The sequence below is a fragment of the Carcharhinus amblyrhynchos genome, chromosome 17 (assembly GCF_965287045.1).
Source record: "Carcharhinus amblyrhynchos chromosome 17, sCarAmb.v2.hapA, whole genome shotgun sequence".
NCBI lineage: Eukaryota > Metazoa > Chordata > Chondrichthyes > Carcharhiniformes > Carcharhinidae > Carcharhinus > Carcharhinus amblyrhynchos.
This window is the reverse complement of record NC_137340.1, coordinates 47,612,909-47,629,952: the sequence shown is the minus strand read 5'-3', so window position 1 is coordinate 47,629,952 and position 17,044 is coordinate 47,612,909. Positions and strand designations below refer to the sequence as shown.

Sequence of the window (17,044 nt, the reverse complement as noted above, 5' to 3'; positions counted from 1 at the left end):
AACGATGTGTCAACCTGGTGAACCTACTAGCTTTTATTGCTGTTTTGATGCTTGCTGTGTGAAAATTGACTGTTGTGCTTCCTACAGTGAGGACATTTTAATAGTACTTCATTGGCTGGAAAACCTTTTGGGTGTCCTGAGCTCTGAAAGGCGCTATATAAATGCAAGCTCTCTCTCTTGTATTCAGGAATGCACAACGCTCTGAAAAATCCGCCTCGCAAAAGACAAAACAAGTCTCATCTAACCCCAGCAATCCTGGATAGCGATGCAAAACTCGCCTCCTACTCACTAACTCTCAGCCGCTCATCCTCATCATCTTCAAAACACATTAGATCCTCAAGGTCTTGGAGCTGAATCAGAAACAACAGGGCTGATTCTAAGAAGGGGTCAGGTCAGTTTCCATCTGATTTCTGATAATGGCTACTGTTCAAGGTTCAACTCCAAGAGGCAAAATACATTTATTTTGGCTGCGTCCAAGTGTGAAAAGCGTAAAAAGAGCAGGATCTCATTTTGAAAAAAGCTGGCCACGACAGCAAAATCTATCCCCGAGGAGACCCAGTGATCGTTGGCTGGTTATCAAATAATACAAAAAACTCAATGCTTCAGATAAGGACTGAAAGGGATTTTGCGCCCAGCATCATGGCAGCTTTTACAACTCTCCACTGATCTGCCCTGTCAGTATAAGGGTGTACAGACAGTAATGAGATCCAATTAGAAGTGGCCGCCATCTCTTCAGCTCCAGCCTCAACTGCTGCCGCACAAGAGGTGACGATATTTCCCTTTTAACGAGGGACCAAGTAATGGGAGATTGAAACGAGGATGAGAAATTGCTCAGTGCACTGGTTGGGGGAGGGAACGAGCGTGGCTTTTTTTTTTCATTCATTTGTGAATCGCGGGTGGTCACTGGCCGACCAGCATTTATCGCCCATCCTCAGTTGCCCTTGTTCAGAGGGCAGTTGAGCGTCAACCACTTTGCTGTGGCTTTGCAATCACATGTAGGCCAGATCAGTAAGGATTTCCTTCTCTAAAGGACATCAGTGAACCAAATAGGTTTTCTGACAATCGACAATGTTTCACGGTCATCAGTAGATTCTTACGTTGGAGTAAAAGTGAGACGCTGCCAGAGGGAGTCCCGAGATTAGAAGATACAAGATGGTTACTTGACACAAAATGGGCTGTGTGGAAATACATTAAAATGCGCTGACTTAGGCGTCTCATTGCACAACGAGCTAGAAATGTTTAATTACTACGGAACTGACACACAAAAAAAAACCAGACATTGAGGTCCAGATGATCAACTTAGCTTAAGATAAAGCAGAACCAAAATAATAGGTTTTGTTAATGAGGTTAGTCATTGCTAGGGGAGCATAATTGACTAATGTTGTGATAACTGCTAATGTTAATGATATAACAACTGCTAATGTCTGTACTTGTCAACTCTTTGGGATGTATAAAAGAAGCTCAGCTGCCACTTTTAAAATTGTGAAAGTGACTGCGAGCACAGGGGGGCGCCCGACGCTTCTCCCAAAGCTTTGTCCAATGAACTGCATGTTGAATCTTCAAATCTGATTCCGAGTGGCGATTTCCCACAACACTTAATTGCAAGTATTTTTTACTGAATTCAAATCCCGTCATCTGCCGTGGTGGGATTCGAACCCAGGTCCCCGGAACATTAGCTGAGTTTCTGGATTAATGGTCCAGCGATTATATCACTTGGCCATCGCCTTTTATGGGGAGATATTTGGAAGGAGGCTCTGGGAAGGGACACGTTACTCAGCACAAAGCAGGAACTGAGCCAAGTGTCATGCAAAATGCTTCAACTGGTTTGAAAGTCATTCTCTCTCTCTCTATCATTCCAACATCCATTTTAGAACAAGAAGCAATGCCTCAACACATAGAACCATAGAAAAATCACAGCAAGAAGGAGGCCACTCAGCCCATCTTGTCTAAGCCAGCCCAAGGGTACACGGACATCCTTTCTAACCTGTGCACCCGGCCCATAGCACCGTAGCTTACAGCACTCAAGGTGCAGATCCAGGTACTTTTTAAAAGAGTTTAGGGTCTCTGTCTCCACCACCAACTCAGGCAGCGAACTCCAGACACCTATAACACTCTGTGTAAAAAACAGTTCTTTGTGTTCCCTCTACACCTTCTGCACATATCTTGAATCTATGCCCCCTGGTTCTAGAATTCTCCAGCAAGGGAAACAATTTATTCTGTCTACTCTATCTCTTCCCCTCATCATTTAGTACACCTCCTCTCATACAAGGAATTACCCTGAGGAACAGTGGCTGTTTGTGAGGCAGAGTTCTACAAATCACAACCAGTAAACGGCCAGTTTGTTGATGTGTTTGATTCCAGGGCAAACGTTTTCCCAAGAATATGGATACTTCCCGAAGCTTCTCTGAACAGTATCTTCATCGACTACTGGAACCCACTCGAACAGGCAGATGGAATCATACAACATCAAAGGAGGCCACTCGGCCCATTGAGACTGCACCAGCTGTACTTAGTCTCTTGATGGGAGAAGGCAGGAAAATGGGGATGAGGAGCCATGATTGAATGGTGGAGTGGACTCGGTGGGCCGAATGGCCTAATACTGCTCCGATATCTTATGTCTCACTCCCCAAATCTTGCCCCAAATCAATTTTCCTCCTTTAACTATTTATCCAATTTAGTTCTGAATTATACTATTGAATGTGAATCCAGCCCATCAAGCCGGACACTCCAGATCGTAGCCACTCGCTGTCTGACAAAAACCTTTTCCTCGTCACATTTTTGGCCAATCACCTAAATCCCTGGCCTCTGGTGGTTGGTCCTTCAGCCGGTGGAAACAGTTCCTTTATTTAATCCATCCAAAACCCTCACGGTTTTCACACCTCTATTAAACCTGCCCTCAGTCGTCTCTCCCCTGAGGAGAATAACCCTGACTTTCCCAGCCTGTCCGTGTGAGTGGAATCCCTCGGCCCTGGTTCGCCTGGAGAGTATTTCTGACCAGGCAGCACTCCCTCCTGACTGGACACTCCGTATCAGTCCCAAATAATGGCTCGAATCCTGGAGTGGGGATTGATTTGTGCGATCGTAGCCCTGGTGTACGGAATCAGGCGACACAGCTCAGCTTGAAGCTAAACTAATATCAGCTGGAGAGGATATGATCCGAGGTAGCAGAGTTTCTTCAATGTTTAGTCGTGTTGTTATAGCAGGGGAAAGGTGTGACCATCATCCACTGCCACACAATGCATTCGCTTTCCTCGGGGTGAGAATATCCGCCATGACGGAATGGTGGAGCAGACTAGATTGGGCCGAATGGCCTAACTCTGCTCCCAATCTTTGGCCTTCTGCTGCGCCCGTACCCTGCCGTCCATTTACAACATTCGCCCCGCTTAGCAGCTTGCCAGGTTCTGAGAGGGGTGTGGGATGGGTATTTGAGTCCCTGCCCCACAGGCACAGTCCCTGCCCCCTACCCCTGGGGGACAGTGTGTACCCTCTGGCCCCGCGGGGGTGGGGGCGGGGGGGACAGTGTGTACCCTCTGGCCCGCGGGAGGACAGTGCGTGCCCTCTGGCCCACAGGGGACAGTGTGTACCCTCTGGCCCGCGGGAGGACAGTGCGTGCCCTCCGTCTGACATGAGCAGACCATTCCTTTCAATAAGATAGCACCCACACCCTTTTCCCACATTCCTCGACCTCTAACACCCTGGCTCCCTCTTGTCCTTCAAAGTTCTCCCATCCCATTGACCAATCCTTCCATCAGCCTTTCTGGATTTTCCTCAGTGCTGCATTCTCCCCTGGTGACATTTCTCCGTTAAAATATTAACGCAAACAATCATCTCCGACTCTGCGATTTCTCACCAACAATGTCTTGGAGCTCCTTATTCGGCACGGGAGTGGTCCGGGCAGTAACCAGTCGCGGAACACTGAAGCCCACCTCCTTTGCGAGTTTGAAGAGATCTTTCCACCACAGAGCTCCTCCCAGACATTCTCCTGGAGACAGATCAACAGAACGAGTTGGAGATATCGGAACGTTGACCTTACTTCATTGTCGTCGCTGGATCACCCAAAGGTTACTGAGCTCCCAACAACTCGCGCAAGCAGCCAACCCATTCCCAAATCTGTCCAAGCCCCTCCAGCCCTGGGCGATAAGACTTTGCAAAGGGATTTTCACCCCTCTATTGAGCCTACCAATAAAACAGTGCTCGGTATCTCCCCTCGAGTGCTTGGCCAAGGTTGCCAGCCTCACACACTGGCACACTGCGATCAGAAACATAAATCCCAGCAAGCGTTGGCATATTACATGCCAAGAGCAAAGAAAATTATAGCACAGGAACAGGCCCTTCGGCCCTCCAAGCCTGCACCAACCATGCTGCTTGTCTGAACTAAAACCTCCTCCCCTTCCAGGGACCATATCCCTCTATTCCCATCCTATTCATGTATTTGTCAAGATGCCTCTTAAAAGTCACTATCGTATCCGCTTCCACTACCTCCCCTGGCAACGAGTTCCAGGCACCCACCACCCTCTGTAAAACACTTGCCTCGTACATCTCCTTTAAACCTTGCCCCTCACATTTTAAACCTGTGCTCCCTAGTAATTGACTTTTCCATTCTGGGATAAAGCTTTTGAATGTCCGTGCCCTTCATAATCTTGTAGACTTCTATCAGGTCGCCCCCTCAACCTCCGTCGCTCCAGTGAGGGCAAACCAAGTTTCTCCAACCTCTCCTCATAGATAATGCCCTCCATACCAGGCAACATCCTGGTAAATCTTTTCTGTACCCTCTCCAAACCCTTTGCCTCCTTCTGGGTGTGTGGCAACCAGAATTGAACACTCTCTTCCAAGTGTGGCCTAACTAAGTATCTATAAAGCTAAACGTGACTAAATTAGCAAGTGAATTTAAATTTGACAGTTCTATCTAAGCTTATGTTTTCCATTTTGTTTCTCCCCTAACTTTAAACCAGCAAAGCAATGCTATGGCTGGGAGTTGGGGTTGATAATTTACCCTCATTCTGCTTGCTAATGGAAACCAGGGGCTTTTATAGGCAGCAAACTATTCACTTCTTCACTTTATCTCAAACGATGATGACTAAAATGACCCATAATTCGATACCAATATCCGCTCTCAGCTACAGACTCCATAGATTCTGCAAAGTGCCACAAAGGTGTCCCAATGTGTGTTCACGTCCCTTTTCCTCCCAGCTGCAAGGGATATGGGACAGGAGCAGGCCATTCAGCCCTTCCAGCTTGCTCTACCATTCAATACATTCACGGTTGATCAGACACTTCAATGCCTTTTACACCCACGATCCCCGTAACCCTTTACGCTATTGTTAAATCAAAAAATCTATCAATCTCTGCTTTAAACATACTCAATGACTGAGCTTCCCCAGCCCTCTGGGGTAAAGGATTCCAAAGATTCACAACCTCCCGTGTAAAGAAATTTCTCCTCATCTCAGTGTTAAGTGGCTTCCCTTTTATCTTGTAGTTGTGCCCTCTGGTTCCTGAGTCCCCCAGCCAAGTGAAATATCTTATCTGCATCTACCTTATCTATTCCGTTAATTATTTTGTAGGCTTCAATGAGATCACCTCTCATTTTTTGACAGTCTAGAGAATTCAGGCCCAGTTTTCCCAATCCCTCTTCCGTCTCAATGTCGCCGGAACAAATCTATTGATTTTTTTGTTTGCTTCCACTAGGCAATAATATCCATACTGAGGTAAGGGGACCAAAACTGCACATTGTACTCCAGGTACAGTCGAACCAAGCTTCTATACAACTGAAGCAAGATCTCACTACTCCTGTACTCAAATCCTCTCCGATAAAGGCTAACATTCCAGTAGCTTTCCTAACAGCTTGCTGCAACTGCATGTTAGCCTTGAATGACTTACGGACAAGAACACCCAGGTCTCTTTGTGCATCTACACTTCCTAATTTCTTACCATTTAGGGAATACTCTGCACACCTGTTCCCTCTATCAAAGTAGATGACCTCACATTTCTTCACATTACATTCCATCAGTCATATTCTTGCCCATTTGTGAAGTCCGTCCAAATCCTCCTGTAACTGCTTCACATCTTCCTCACTACACACATTCCTGCCCAGCTTTGTAACAAATTTGGAAATATTACATTTGATCCCCACATCTAAATCACTGATATATTTTGTCAACAGCTAAGGCCCAAGTACTGCTCTTTTAGTACCCCGCTACTCACTCCTGCCAACTTGAGAATGACCCATTTATTCTTACTCTCCGTTTTCTGCAAGTTAGTCAATCCTGAATCCATGCCAGTGTATTGCTCCTATCCCATGTGCTAATCAACCTCCTGAGGGGGGGGGAGCTTTTGATAAAGTCTTCCAGAAATCCAAATATACCTCACCCACCAAATTTCCTTTGTCAATTCTGTTAGTAACGCCCTCTGCTTGCCTACTTTCTCCCATCCACTTTCTTAGGAACACAGGACTCAGGAGCTGGAGTAGGCCGTTCAGCCCTTCAAACCTGTCCCATCATTCAATAAGATCATAGCTGATCTCATTGTTTCAGCTCCATATTCCTGTCCCCATCCCCCCAGAACACCAGGCTCACTTGTCGATTGGGAACCTCTCGAACTCGGCTTTAGACAGGTTCCACCGCTTTCTAAGTTTCTTAAACCTCTTCAAACTTGGTGGTGTCTTCTATTCTTGCTCTTGGTCCCTTTGCTTAACAATTCTCAGTGAGAAGTATTAGTATTGTCCTGCTATGTGTAACATAATAAGAACATAAGAACATAAGAAATAGGAGCAGGAGTAGGCCATCTAGCCCTTCGAGCCTGCCCCGCCATTCAATAAGATCATGGCTGATCTGTTGTGGCTCAGTTCCACTTTCCCGCCCTCTCCCCATAACCCTTAATCCCCTCTCTTATCAAGAACCCATCAACCCGCTTCTTAAAAATATTTAGCGAGGCAGCCTCCACCACTTCAACGGGCAGAGAATTCCAGAGATTCACCACCCTTTGAGTGAAGAAGTTCCTCCTCAACTCCGTTCTAAACCGCCTCCCCTTTATCTTGAGGCTGTGCCCCCTAGTCCTACTGTCTTTTTTGAGCGGGAAGAGTCTCTCCACCTCTATCCTATCCATCCCATTCATCATCTTATACGTCTCAATGAGATCTCCCCTCATTCTTCTAAACTCTAACGAGTACAAGCCTAGTTTATTCAGCCTCTCCTCATAGCTCAATCCCCTCAACTCCGGTATCAGCCTAGTAAACATGAAGCGATATCTCCAGAATATTAACCAGTGAAAAACCGTTTTTTCCCCCACATACCCCACAAAACCTTGTGTGTTCTCACGGCGTCTGGAGGTTCACTATCAGCGTAGATATCACTGAAGTACATCTCGCCACCATCCTAATAACGGACAAACCAGTTCAAGTCAGCAAGGGTCTACCAAACATTCCCGTTACTCCTTTTAATAAGGTTTGAAGTTTAGTTATTAGTGTCACAAGGAGGCTTAACACCGCAATGAAGTTACTGTGAAAATTCTCTAGTTGCCACACTCTGGCGCCTGTTCGGGTACACTGAGGGAGAATTTAGCACGGCCAATGCAACTAACCAGCACATCTTTCGGACTGTGGGAGGAAACCAGAGCACCTGGAGGAAACCCACTCAGACACGGGGAGAACATATAGACTCTGCACAGACAGTGACCCAAGCTGGGAACTGAACCCGGCTCGCTGGTGCTGAGAGGCAGCAGTGCTAACCACTGTGCCGCCCTGTGCCACAAAATGGCTTATGGGACTGTGGGATGGAACTTCTCCTGGATTTAGTGAAATATTTCTCCTGCAGTCCGACTCTTTCTGGAGTTGATTCTACAGACAGTTTCTAGGCTAAGTGTTTACCCTTCACACACGGGTCTTGGGAGTGAGTGCCAACAGCTATCCAGCTGTAACAAGCGAGGAGTGTGTGCAGATCTGGAAAGGTGCAGCCATGCTGACTGACAGCTCTCTTGGCACGCTGGTGTTTGTGTAGAAGTCACTTGAGTCAGAGAGGTTTACAGCTTGGAAACAGGCCCTTTGACCCAACTTGTCCATGCCTTTTTTTTTGAAACCTCTAAGCTAATCCCAATTGCCCACATTTGGCCCATATCCCTCTACATCCATCATACACATGTAACTATCTAAATGCTTTTTGAAAGACAAAATTGTACCCGCCTCTACTACTACCACTGACAGCTTGTTCCAGACACTCACCACCCTCTGTGTGAAAAAATTGCCCCCTGGACACTTTTGTATCTCTCCCCTTAAACCTATGCCCTCTAGTTTTGGAAAAAAGATTGGGAAAAGATATTGACTACCTAGCTGATCGGTGGCCCTCATTATTTTATAGACCCCTATAAGATCACCCCACAGCCTCCTACACTCCAGGGAAAAAAGTCCCAGTATCTCCTTATAACTCAATCCATCAAGTCCCGGTAGCATCCTAGTAAATCTTTTCTGCACTCTTTCTAGTTCAATAATATCCTTTCTATAATACGATGACCAGGATTGCACACTGTATTCCAAGTGTGGCCTTATTCATAGGGATATAGCCGGCACAGATGCCAATTCTCTCGCTGCAGGGGTGATAGAATGTGTCAGCCACCCCTGCACCAAGGTTCCTCCTGCAGCAACCCCACTGTTTGAAATCAACTAGCTCAGCGCAGAACCTGTCTCCCAGTCTGCCCCTCTGCTCCAGTCAACTATTAAACTAGAAACTTCATTTGCAGGATTGGCTATTTTTATTTAATCGTGGGACTTGGGTGTCGCTGCCTGGCCAGCTTTTATTACCCATTCCTTACTGCCTTTATTCAGAGGGCAATTGAGAGTCAACCACATTGCTGTGGCTTTGGAGTCACATGTAGGCCAGACCGGATAAGGACGGCAGATTTCTTACGCCAAAAGACATTAGTGAATCAGATGGGTTTTGACGACAACGGTTTCATCAGTAGATTCTTAATTGTAATTTTTTTAATTGAATTCTAATCCCACCATTTACTGTGGTGGGATTCGAAACCAGGTCTCCAGAATATTTGCTGAGTTTCTGGATTAATAGTCCAGCGATAATACCACTAGGCCATCTCCCCGTGTGCTACTAATTGTGGCTCAATAAAGGCATCAACCTCCTCACCACCCCTCCTCTCCAGCTTGAAAGCACAGGTCACAGAGCTTCTCCTGAATCCACTAATTCGAGCTGAGGGGTCAGTTCCAATGATGCCAATCGGCCTCCGACAGCCCACCCAGAGTCGGGCTATTCCACTGTGACAGGCATAACCACAGACCTCGATCCCACCCTCACTCATCACCACACAGTGATCAGGACCAGAGGCAGTGGATTTCCTTCTCCCCATCCCTCCACCCAAGCCTGACACCGTCCTGGGGAGACGATGAACCAGTCCTGCTTTCAGTCCAAGCTCCACCAACCCTCAAGGCTGGGTCTTTCTACTCAGAATGGCACAGTACATTTCTCTGCTGAACCATCAGATGCCCTGAACGACGCCAGTTTTGTGAATAAAAGAGGGCAGGGATGTAGCCAGCACAGACAGTCAACACTCTGATGTCAACAACCTCTTAGAACAGAAATCTACATCTCTTGGGAAAGCGTTCCGAGCCAGCGTACCTTCAACACTCGATAAGCTTCTTTTAACACAGCCTTTTTATCAGGCAACAGATTTATCACACAGTTAGATCTGAAAGAAAACAAAATCTGCTAAACAAATACATGAAAGAGCACTGACCCTCTGTGTGAGGCTGCTTTAGGGTATGAAAGAGATGGGGTGAGGGGAGGGAGAATCAGTCATATGATATCACATAGAATAGAATCACAGAGTTCCTACAGTGCAAAAGGAGGCCATTCGGCCCATCGAGTCTGCACCGACAACAATCCCACCCAAACCCTATCCCCATAAACCCACACATTTATCTTACTAATCCCCTGACAGGTAATGGTCAATCCACCCAACCCGCACATCTCTTGGACTGTGGGAGGAAACCAGAGCACCCGGAGGAAACCCATACAGACACAGGGAGAAACTCCATACAGACAGTGACCCGAGGCCAGAATTGAACCTGGGTCCCTGGCACCGTGAGGAAGCAGTGCTAACCACTACGCCATCATGTCACCCAAATGACAGCAAGACCAGAAGCCCAAATGCCTCCAGCCTCACAGTGAAATCACACTTCTGCCTCTACTTCACTCTGGTCAGGTCCTGCAGATTTCGGTTTCACACCAATGCCATATCTGTAGTGTGAATGCGGCCACACTCACACATAGAAAGGAGTGTGTAATTACAGTTTTTTTCATTCTTTGATTGGGTGTGGGCGTGGCTGGCACGGGTGCCCATCCTTTGAACTGAGGCCATTTCAGAGTCAACCCACCTTGCTGTGGCTCTGGAGTCACATGTAGGCCAGACTGGGGGAGGGTGACAGATTTCCTTGTCTGAAAGGACATGAGTGAACCAGATGGGTTTTTGTAACAATCGTTACATTGTCATCAGCTTCCAGATTTTCACTGGCTTCGAACCTGGGTCTCTGGGTTACGAGTCCGGTGACAATATCACCGCATCACCACCTTATAGGGCACCAAATTGTTCCTCCCTCTGCCTGGCACCAGACAGACCACAGTGTTCACCTAGAGAAGAAGCTGGGCCACTCCATTCTGCTTTAGTGCAAAGATGCCAGTTCACTGCATGAGGCAGAACACACACAACCAGCTGAAATTACCTCTCAATGTTATTCCATTTACCCTCATTTTAAAATCATTTGATTTCTAATTCACAAATCTGTGTGTCAGTGGGTTATTTGTGTTGTTCCAATCACGTTACTGGGTAACACTATCGTTTTTAGGGCAGGAAATAACTCTGAATGGTCAGTAGACAATCAATAGCCCTGCTGGAACCAGGTATCTGAGCTCAGGAAAAGCTCCTGCTTTTGGCTGTGGTGCGTCGGGGGCCCAATTCTTGTGTGTTGAATCAGGTGGGCACAGGGGTGCCCGCTTGGGTCGGCTCCCCGCCCACCATTCACTCCCTCCACAGAGGATGCACATTGGCCGCAGCGTGTACAAGTTGTACTGCATCGATTCGCCAACACTCCTTCAACAGCACCTTCCAAAGCCAAAACCTCTACCACCTGAGAGGGCCAAAGGGCAGCAGATAAATAGCAACACCACCACCTGCAAGTTCCCCTCCAAGTCGCTCACCAGCCTGTCTTGGAAATTTATTGCCGTTCCTTCACTGTCGCTGGGTCAAAATCCCTGCCTAACAGCACTGTGGGTGCACCTACACCTCACGGCAGTTGAAGAATGTGACTCATCAGCCCCTTCTGAAGGGCAACGAGAGACAGGCAGTGAGTGCTGGAACAACCAGCAGTTTTGCGGTGAATCGGAATATTCCATCATTTAACGCCGGCACGTTGACCCAACCATCAAAGACACCTCCCAGAAAGCTCTGCTCTCCCGACCAGCCTGGGTTTTGGGCAGAAAACTTTCACTGCTGCTCCCTGATGACTGACAGGAGGAAATTGCCCTGCTGTTTACATACATAACAATATCAAAGCTGTTGTCCTTCACTCCGACATCACCGAGTTTTTCAATGTAACCCTGAAGGAAATCCACATTGGGTTTACTGAAGCCAAACTTCTGAGTGTGATAGTCAATAAACTTTCGAGAGATTAGTATCTGCAGGAGACATGTGGGGACAAGAACAAAGAGTGTTTGTGAGGACCACCAAGACATTAAAACAACAGCTCAAGTCTCATCAATCAACAATACTAACAAAGTTGAGAAAGAGTTGCATTTGTCTAATGCCTCCCATAATTTGACTTGATTTATTATTGTCACAAGTAGTAGTATGCAGTGTTTCTTGCGTGCTATACAGACAAAGCATACCGTTCATATTGAATGGAATGAGAGAGTGCAGAATGTAGTGTTACAGTCATAGCTAATGTGTAGAGAAAGATCAATTTAATGCAGGTTGGTCCATTCAAAAGTCTGATGGCAGCAGGGAAGAAGCTATTCTCGAGTCAGGTGGTACACGATCAGACTTTTGTATCTTTTTCCCAACGGAAGAACGTGGAAGAGAGAATTTCCAGAGTGTGCAGGGTCCTTAATTATGCTGGCTGCTTTGCCGAGGCAATGGGAAGTGTGGACAGAGTCAATGGATGGGAGGCTGGTTCGCGTGATGGATTGGGCTACATTCACAATCTTTTGTAGTTTCTTGTGTTCTTGGGCAGAGCAGGAGCCCATACCAAGCTGTGATACAACCAGAAAGAATGCTTTCTATGGTGCATCTGTGAAAGTTGGAGAGAGTTGTAGCTGACATGCCAGATTTCCTCAGTCTTCTGAGGAAATGGAGGCGTTGGTGGGCTTTCTTAACTATAGTGTCAGCATGGGGGGACCAGGACAGGTTGTTGGTGATCTGGACACCTAAAAACTTGAAGCTCTCGATCCTTTCTACTTTGTCCCCATTGATGTAGACAGGGACATGTTCTCCACTACGCTTCCTGAAGTTGATGACAATCTCCTTCGTTTTGTTGACATCGAGAGGTTATTGCTGCAGCACCAGATTCTCTATCTCATTCCTGTACTCTGTCTCATCATTGTCTGAGATCCGGCCCACTATGGTGGTGTTGTCAGCAAACTTGAAAATCGAGTTGGAGGGGAATAGCCTGTCACTGTTTCAATGCAGGGAAACAATGCAACCACTCTGTATACAGCTAGCTCCCACTTACAGTAACACATTAATGGTCAAATCATTTGTTTTTAGCCGTGTTGGTTGAGGGGCAAATATTAGGAATAACCCTGACCCCCTTCCTAACATTGCAATTCCCCATCCATCTGAAGGGAAAGATGAAGCATTGATTTAGTGTCTCATCTGAAAGACGGCACCTCCTACTCTGCAGCATTCCCTCAGTACCTCAACAGAGCATCGAACCAGACCTTGTGCCAAAGGCTGCTGACTCAGGGCGGAGGGTGTTACTGAGTGAGCCATAGTCAGGACACACAAACGCACGCACACACACGAGTACACAAATGCATACGAGTGTGCATGCGCAAACACAAACGTGCACAGACATGAACATGTGAACACACAAGCACACACGAGCTTGCAAAAGCGTACAAATGGGCACATGCTCACAGGCACACGTGCACACACACAAGCATGTGTGCATGCATACAGTCATGAGCACATACAACCGGACACACGTGCACACTGCACATGTGTGCGCAAACATGAGCACACAAACACAGGATACATGTGTGCATGTGCACACAGGAGCACATGCACACAGACACACACACGCGCGGGCACCCTTCAGGAGCTGACTGCTTACAGTACATTCCCAAGATGAAACAATACCTGTTCATTGGTCATGTCAACCCCAGTCACATGGCCTTTCTCTCCAACCAGCTTGCTCAGCATGTAGCAATCCCGGCCACTCCCACTTCCCAGGTCCAGAATCCAACAATTCTCCAAACATTCGGGAACCACGAGTCCACATCCGTAATACCTGCCAGAGAGCACGGAAGGACATTCAAATCGGAAACCTTTTCACGGACACAGCACAGGGACATTTAGAGAATTACAATTCACACAGAACAAGAGGCCATTCAGCCCACGTTGTGCCGGCTCTTTAACACAGCTAGAAAATGGCTCCTACTCCTCTGTTCTTTCCGCACAGTCCTGGATTTTTTCCTATTTCAGGAACATATCTAATTCCTTACGGAATCACCTTCTGTCTGTGCTCCATTCATTGTTACTGTCCAGGATCTGAGAGTGAAGGGCCAATCAGCTCTTCACCCCCACCCTCGTCACTGACTCTGAGCAGTCCACAGCGTCAATGTCTGATACTGAGGTCAACAGAGGAACTAACCAATCACACAGCAGGTGTGTGGTATTGACCATTCTGCCTTTCTCCCCGTGTCCAAGTTCATTCCCTTTGACCTCTTGAGGCAAAGTTCATCAACACTATTCAACCGCAGGCTGAATGTCTTCACAGGCACCCACCGCAGTGGCCCCACCCACCCCACTGGCCCTATCTGCCCCGCCTGCCCCACCCACCCCACTGACCCTGCCTGCCCCACTGGCCCTGCCTGCCCCACTGGCCCCACCCACCCCACTGGCCCTGCCTGCCCCACTGGCCCCACCCACCCCACTGGCCCTGCCTGCCCCACTGGCCCCGCCCACCCCACTGACCCCACCTGCCCCACTGGCCCTATCTGCCTGGCCTGCCCCACCCACCCCACTGGCCCCACCCACCCCACTTCAGGGTGGACCATTTAGGACGGAGGTGAGGAGACATTTCTTCAGAGTGGTGAGCCTGTGGAATTCATTACCACGGGAAGTAGTTGATGCCAAATTACAATGTATCCAAGAGGCAGCTGGATATAGCAGTTGGGAAGAATGGGATCAAAGGTTATGGGGAGAAAGCAGGATTAGGCTATTGAGTTGGGTGACCAGCAATGATTGTAATGAATGGCGGAACAGGCTCAAAGAGCTAAACAGCTTCCTGTTCCTATGTTTTTATGTAGACCCACCAGCTCTGCCTACCCACTGCTCTGCCCACCCCACCAGCCACTCCCACTCCAATACCCCACCTGAGGTCCCACATCAAGCTGCAGTCTGCAGACATTGAATATCTTTGACCAATCGAATTGCTAACCAGTTCTTTGTCTAAACATCAATGACTTTTTGCTGGGAGGTGGTTTCACTCCATTGTTGGCAAAGGAAACATCTTTTAACCTTTGCCCTCTCTGTGTCTTAGATCCTCACGGTCCAAATGCAGAGCAAGGAAACATTCAAATCTGTTGGCTGTAGGGAGAGAGTCATTACAGCAGTGACCACGATAACACGCAATGCCAGCACTGTTAATAATTAAAGGAATCACTCTCACAATCAGAGTCTGAACCTCACACCCTCACCATCTATCTTGAATTGGAGAGGTTATCTGACATCTTATCTTGTGGGGCAAAGGGTAGCGACTCTGCCTCCGATCTGGTTCAAGTCCCACCTCAGGACTGGAGAGACAATGAAGGTGCGTTTATAACATGCCCAAACTTTTTTAGGTGTCCAGATCACCAACAGCCTGTCCTGGTCCCTCCATGCCTTCGCTATAGTTAAGAAAGCCCACCAACGCCTCTACTTTCTCAGGCGACTAAGGAAATTTAGCATCTCCACTACAACCCTCACCGACTTATACAGATGCACCATAGAAAGCATCCTTTCTGGTTGTATCACAGCTCGGTGCAGCTACTGCTCTGTCCAAGACCGCAAGAAACTACAAAGGGTTGTGAACGAAGCCCAGTCCATCACTCAAACCAGCCTCCCATCCATTGACTCTGTCTACACTTCGCACTGCCTCGGAAAAGCAGCCAGCATAATTAAGGACCCCACGCACTCCAAACATACTCTCTTCCACCTTCTTTCATGGGGGAAAAAAAATACAAAAATCTGAGGACACATACAAAATGATTCAAGAACGCTTCTTCCCTGCTGCTGTCAGACCTTTGAATAGACCTACCTCGCATTAAGTTGATCTTTCTCTACACCCTAGTTACGACCAACACCACATTCTGCACTCTCTCCTTTCCTTCCCTCGCTATGTGTAATGTGCAAGAAACAATACTTTTCACTGTATACTCATACGTGTGACAATAATAAATCAAATCAAGAAGTTAACAACTGCTACACCCTCCCAACACACACCAAATGTATAAAACATTCCTGGTAACCCAAGCGATAGAAACAAAGTTGGAGCTTCTATCATTCATAGAATTATAGAATCCTTACAGTGCAGGCAGAGGCCATTCAGCCCATCAAAGCTGCACTGACAACAATTCCACCCAGGCCCGATCCTCGAAACCCCATTTATTTACCTTGCTATTCCTCTGAGAGTGACCAGCATTTTTTGCATGGCCAATCGGCCTAATCCACACATCTTTGGAAGAAACCAGAGCAAACCCACTATCACTATCCATAGCTCTAGACTACAACGTGCTTGTTAAAGAGTGGCAAACAGCTCGTTGCCATGGCAACTTGGCCTTCTAGGTGATCTGTAACACAGTGGCACCATTACAACTAACTCTGGTCCCTCTTACTGATGCCATCGTTGCTGGCTCCTCACCCAGAATTCTACAACATTCAAAACAAATCAGAATGGCACAGGAATTGAATTCCGTGAGGACTACCTCATTCCAAACTTTGTAACAACCTCGTCCAATCTTGGGCAAAAGATCTGAATTCCAGAGACGAGTCTAGAAAGGTTGCCCTTGACCATCAAGGCAGCATTCACCAAGTTTAGTTTCAAATAAACATCAAAAAAACCAAGATCAATGGGAATCAGTGGGAAAACTCTCCGTTGGCTGAAGTCAGACCTAACACAGAGGAACATTTTTTATTTGTTCACGGGATGTGAGTGTTGTTGGCTGGGCCAGCATTTATTGCCCATCCCTGAGGGCATTTAAGGGTCAACCACAATGCTGTGACTCTGCAGTCTCATGTAGGCCAGACCGTGTAAAGATGGCAGATTTCCTGCCCTGAAGGATATTAATGAACCAGATGGGTTTTTACACCAATCGACAATGGTTTCTTGATAGTCGTTAGACATCAGATTTTTACTGATTTCAAACGTTATTATCTGCCATTGTGGGATTCAAACCCGGGTTCCCACAGCATTACCCTGAGTCTCTGGTTTTCTAGCCTAGCGACAATGCCACCGCACCACTGCAGGAGTTCCTGGGGTTAGTGTCCTAGACTCCATGACCTTCAGTTGCTTCAGCAATGGCCTTCCCTCCATCACTCGGCCAAGAATAGGGTTGATTATCGATAACCGCAATCTGAAACACTCAAGACTCCTCAGAAACAGTCCATTCTCACGTGCAGCAACACCCTGATAACACCCAGACTTGGCTGGTAAGGGGCAGGTAACATTCAAACCACAAATTTGCCAAGTAACAGCCATCTTCAAATGGAGACAGTCTTCCCGTGACATTCAACATTAACATTGCCAAATTCCCCAGCATCTGGCAATAGCCTAGTGGGTGTTATCACT

The 17,044-nt window shown here is 47.2% G+C and overlaps 1 protein-coding gene across 1 annotated transcript in view; it reads right to left on the bottom strand.

Moving 5' to 3' along the window:
- The window catches only part of as3mt (arsenite methyltransferase), a 46,203-nt gene that overhangs the window by 13,832 nt on the left and 15,327 nt on the right, over positions 1–17,044 (bottom strand). The window contains exons 4-8 of the mRNA XM_080205920.1: positions 13,354–13,504; positions 11,536–11,672; positions 9,618–9,687; positions 7,289–7,370; positions 3,851–3,982 (exon numbers count right to left, since the gene is read on the bottom strand). Coding sequence (XP_080062046.1) covers positions 3,851–3,982; positions 7,289–7,370; positions 9,618–9,687; positions 11,536–11,672; positions 13,354–13,504 — 572 coding nt within the window. The remainder of the gene's footprint in view (positions 1–3,850; positions 3,983–7,288; positions 7,371–9,617; positions 9,688–11,535; positions 11,673–13,353; positions 13,505–17,044) is intronic.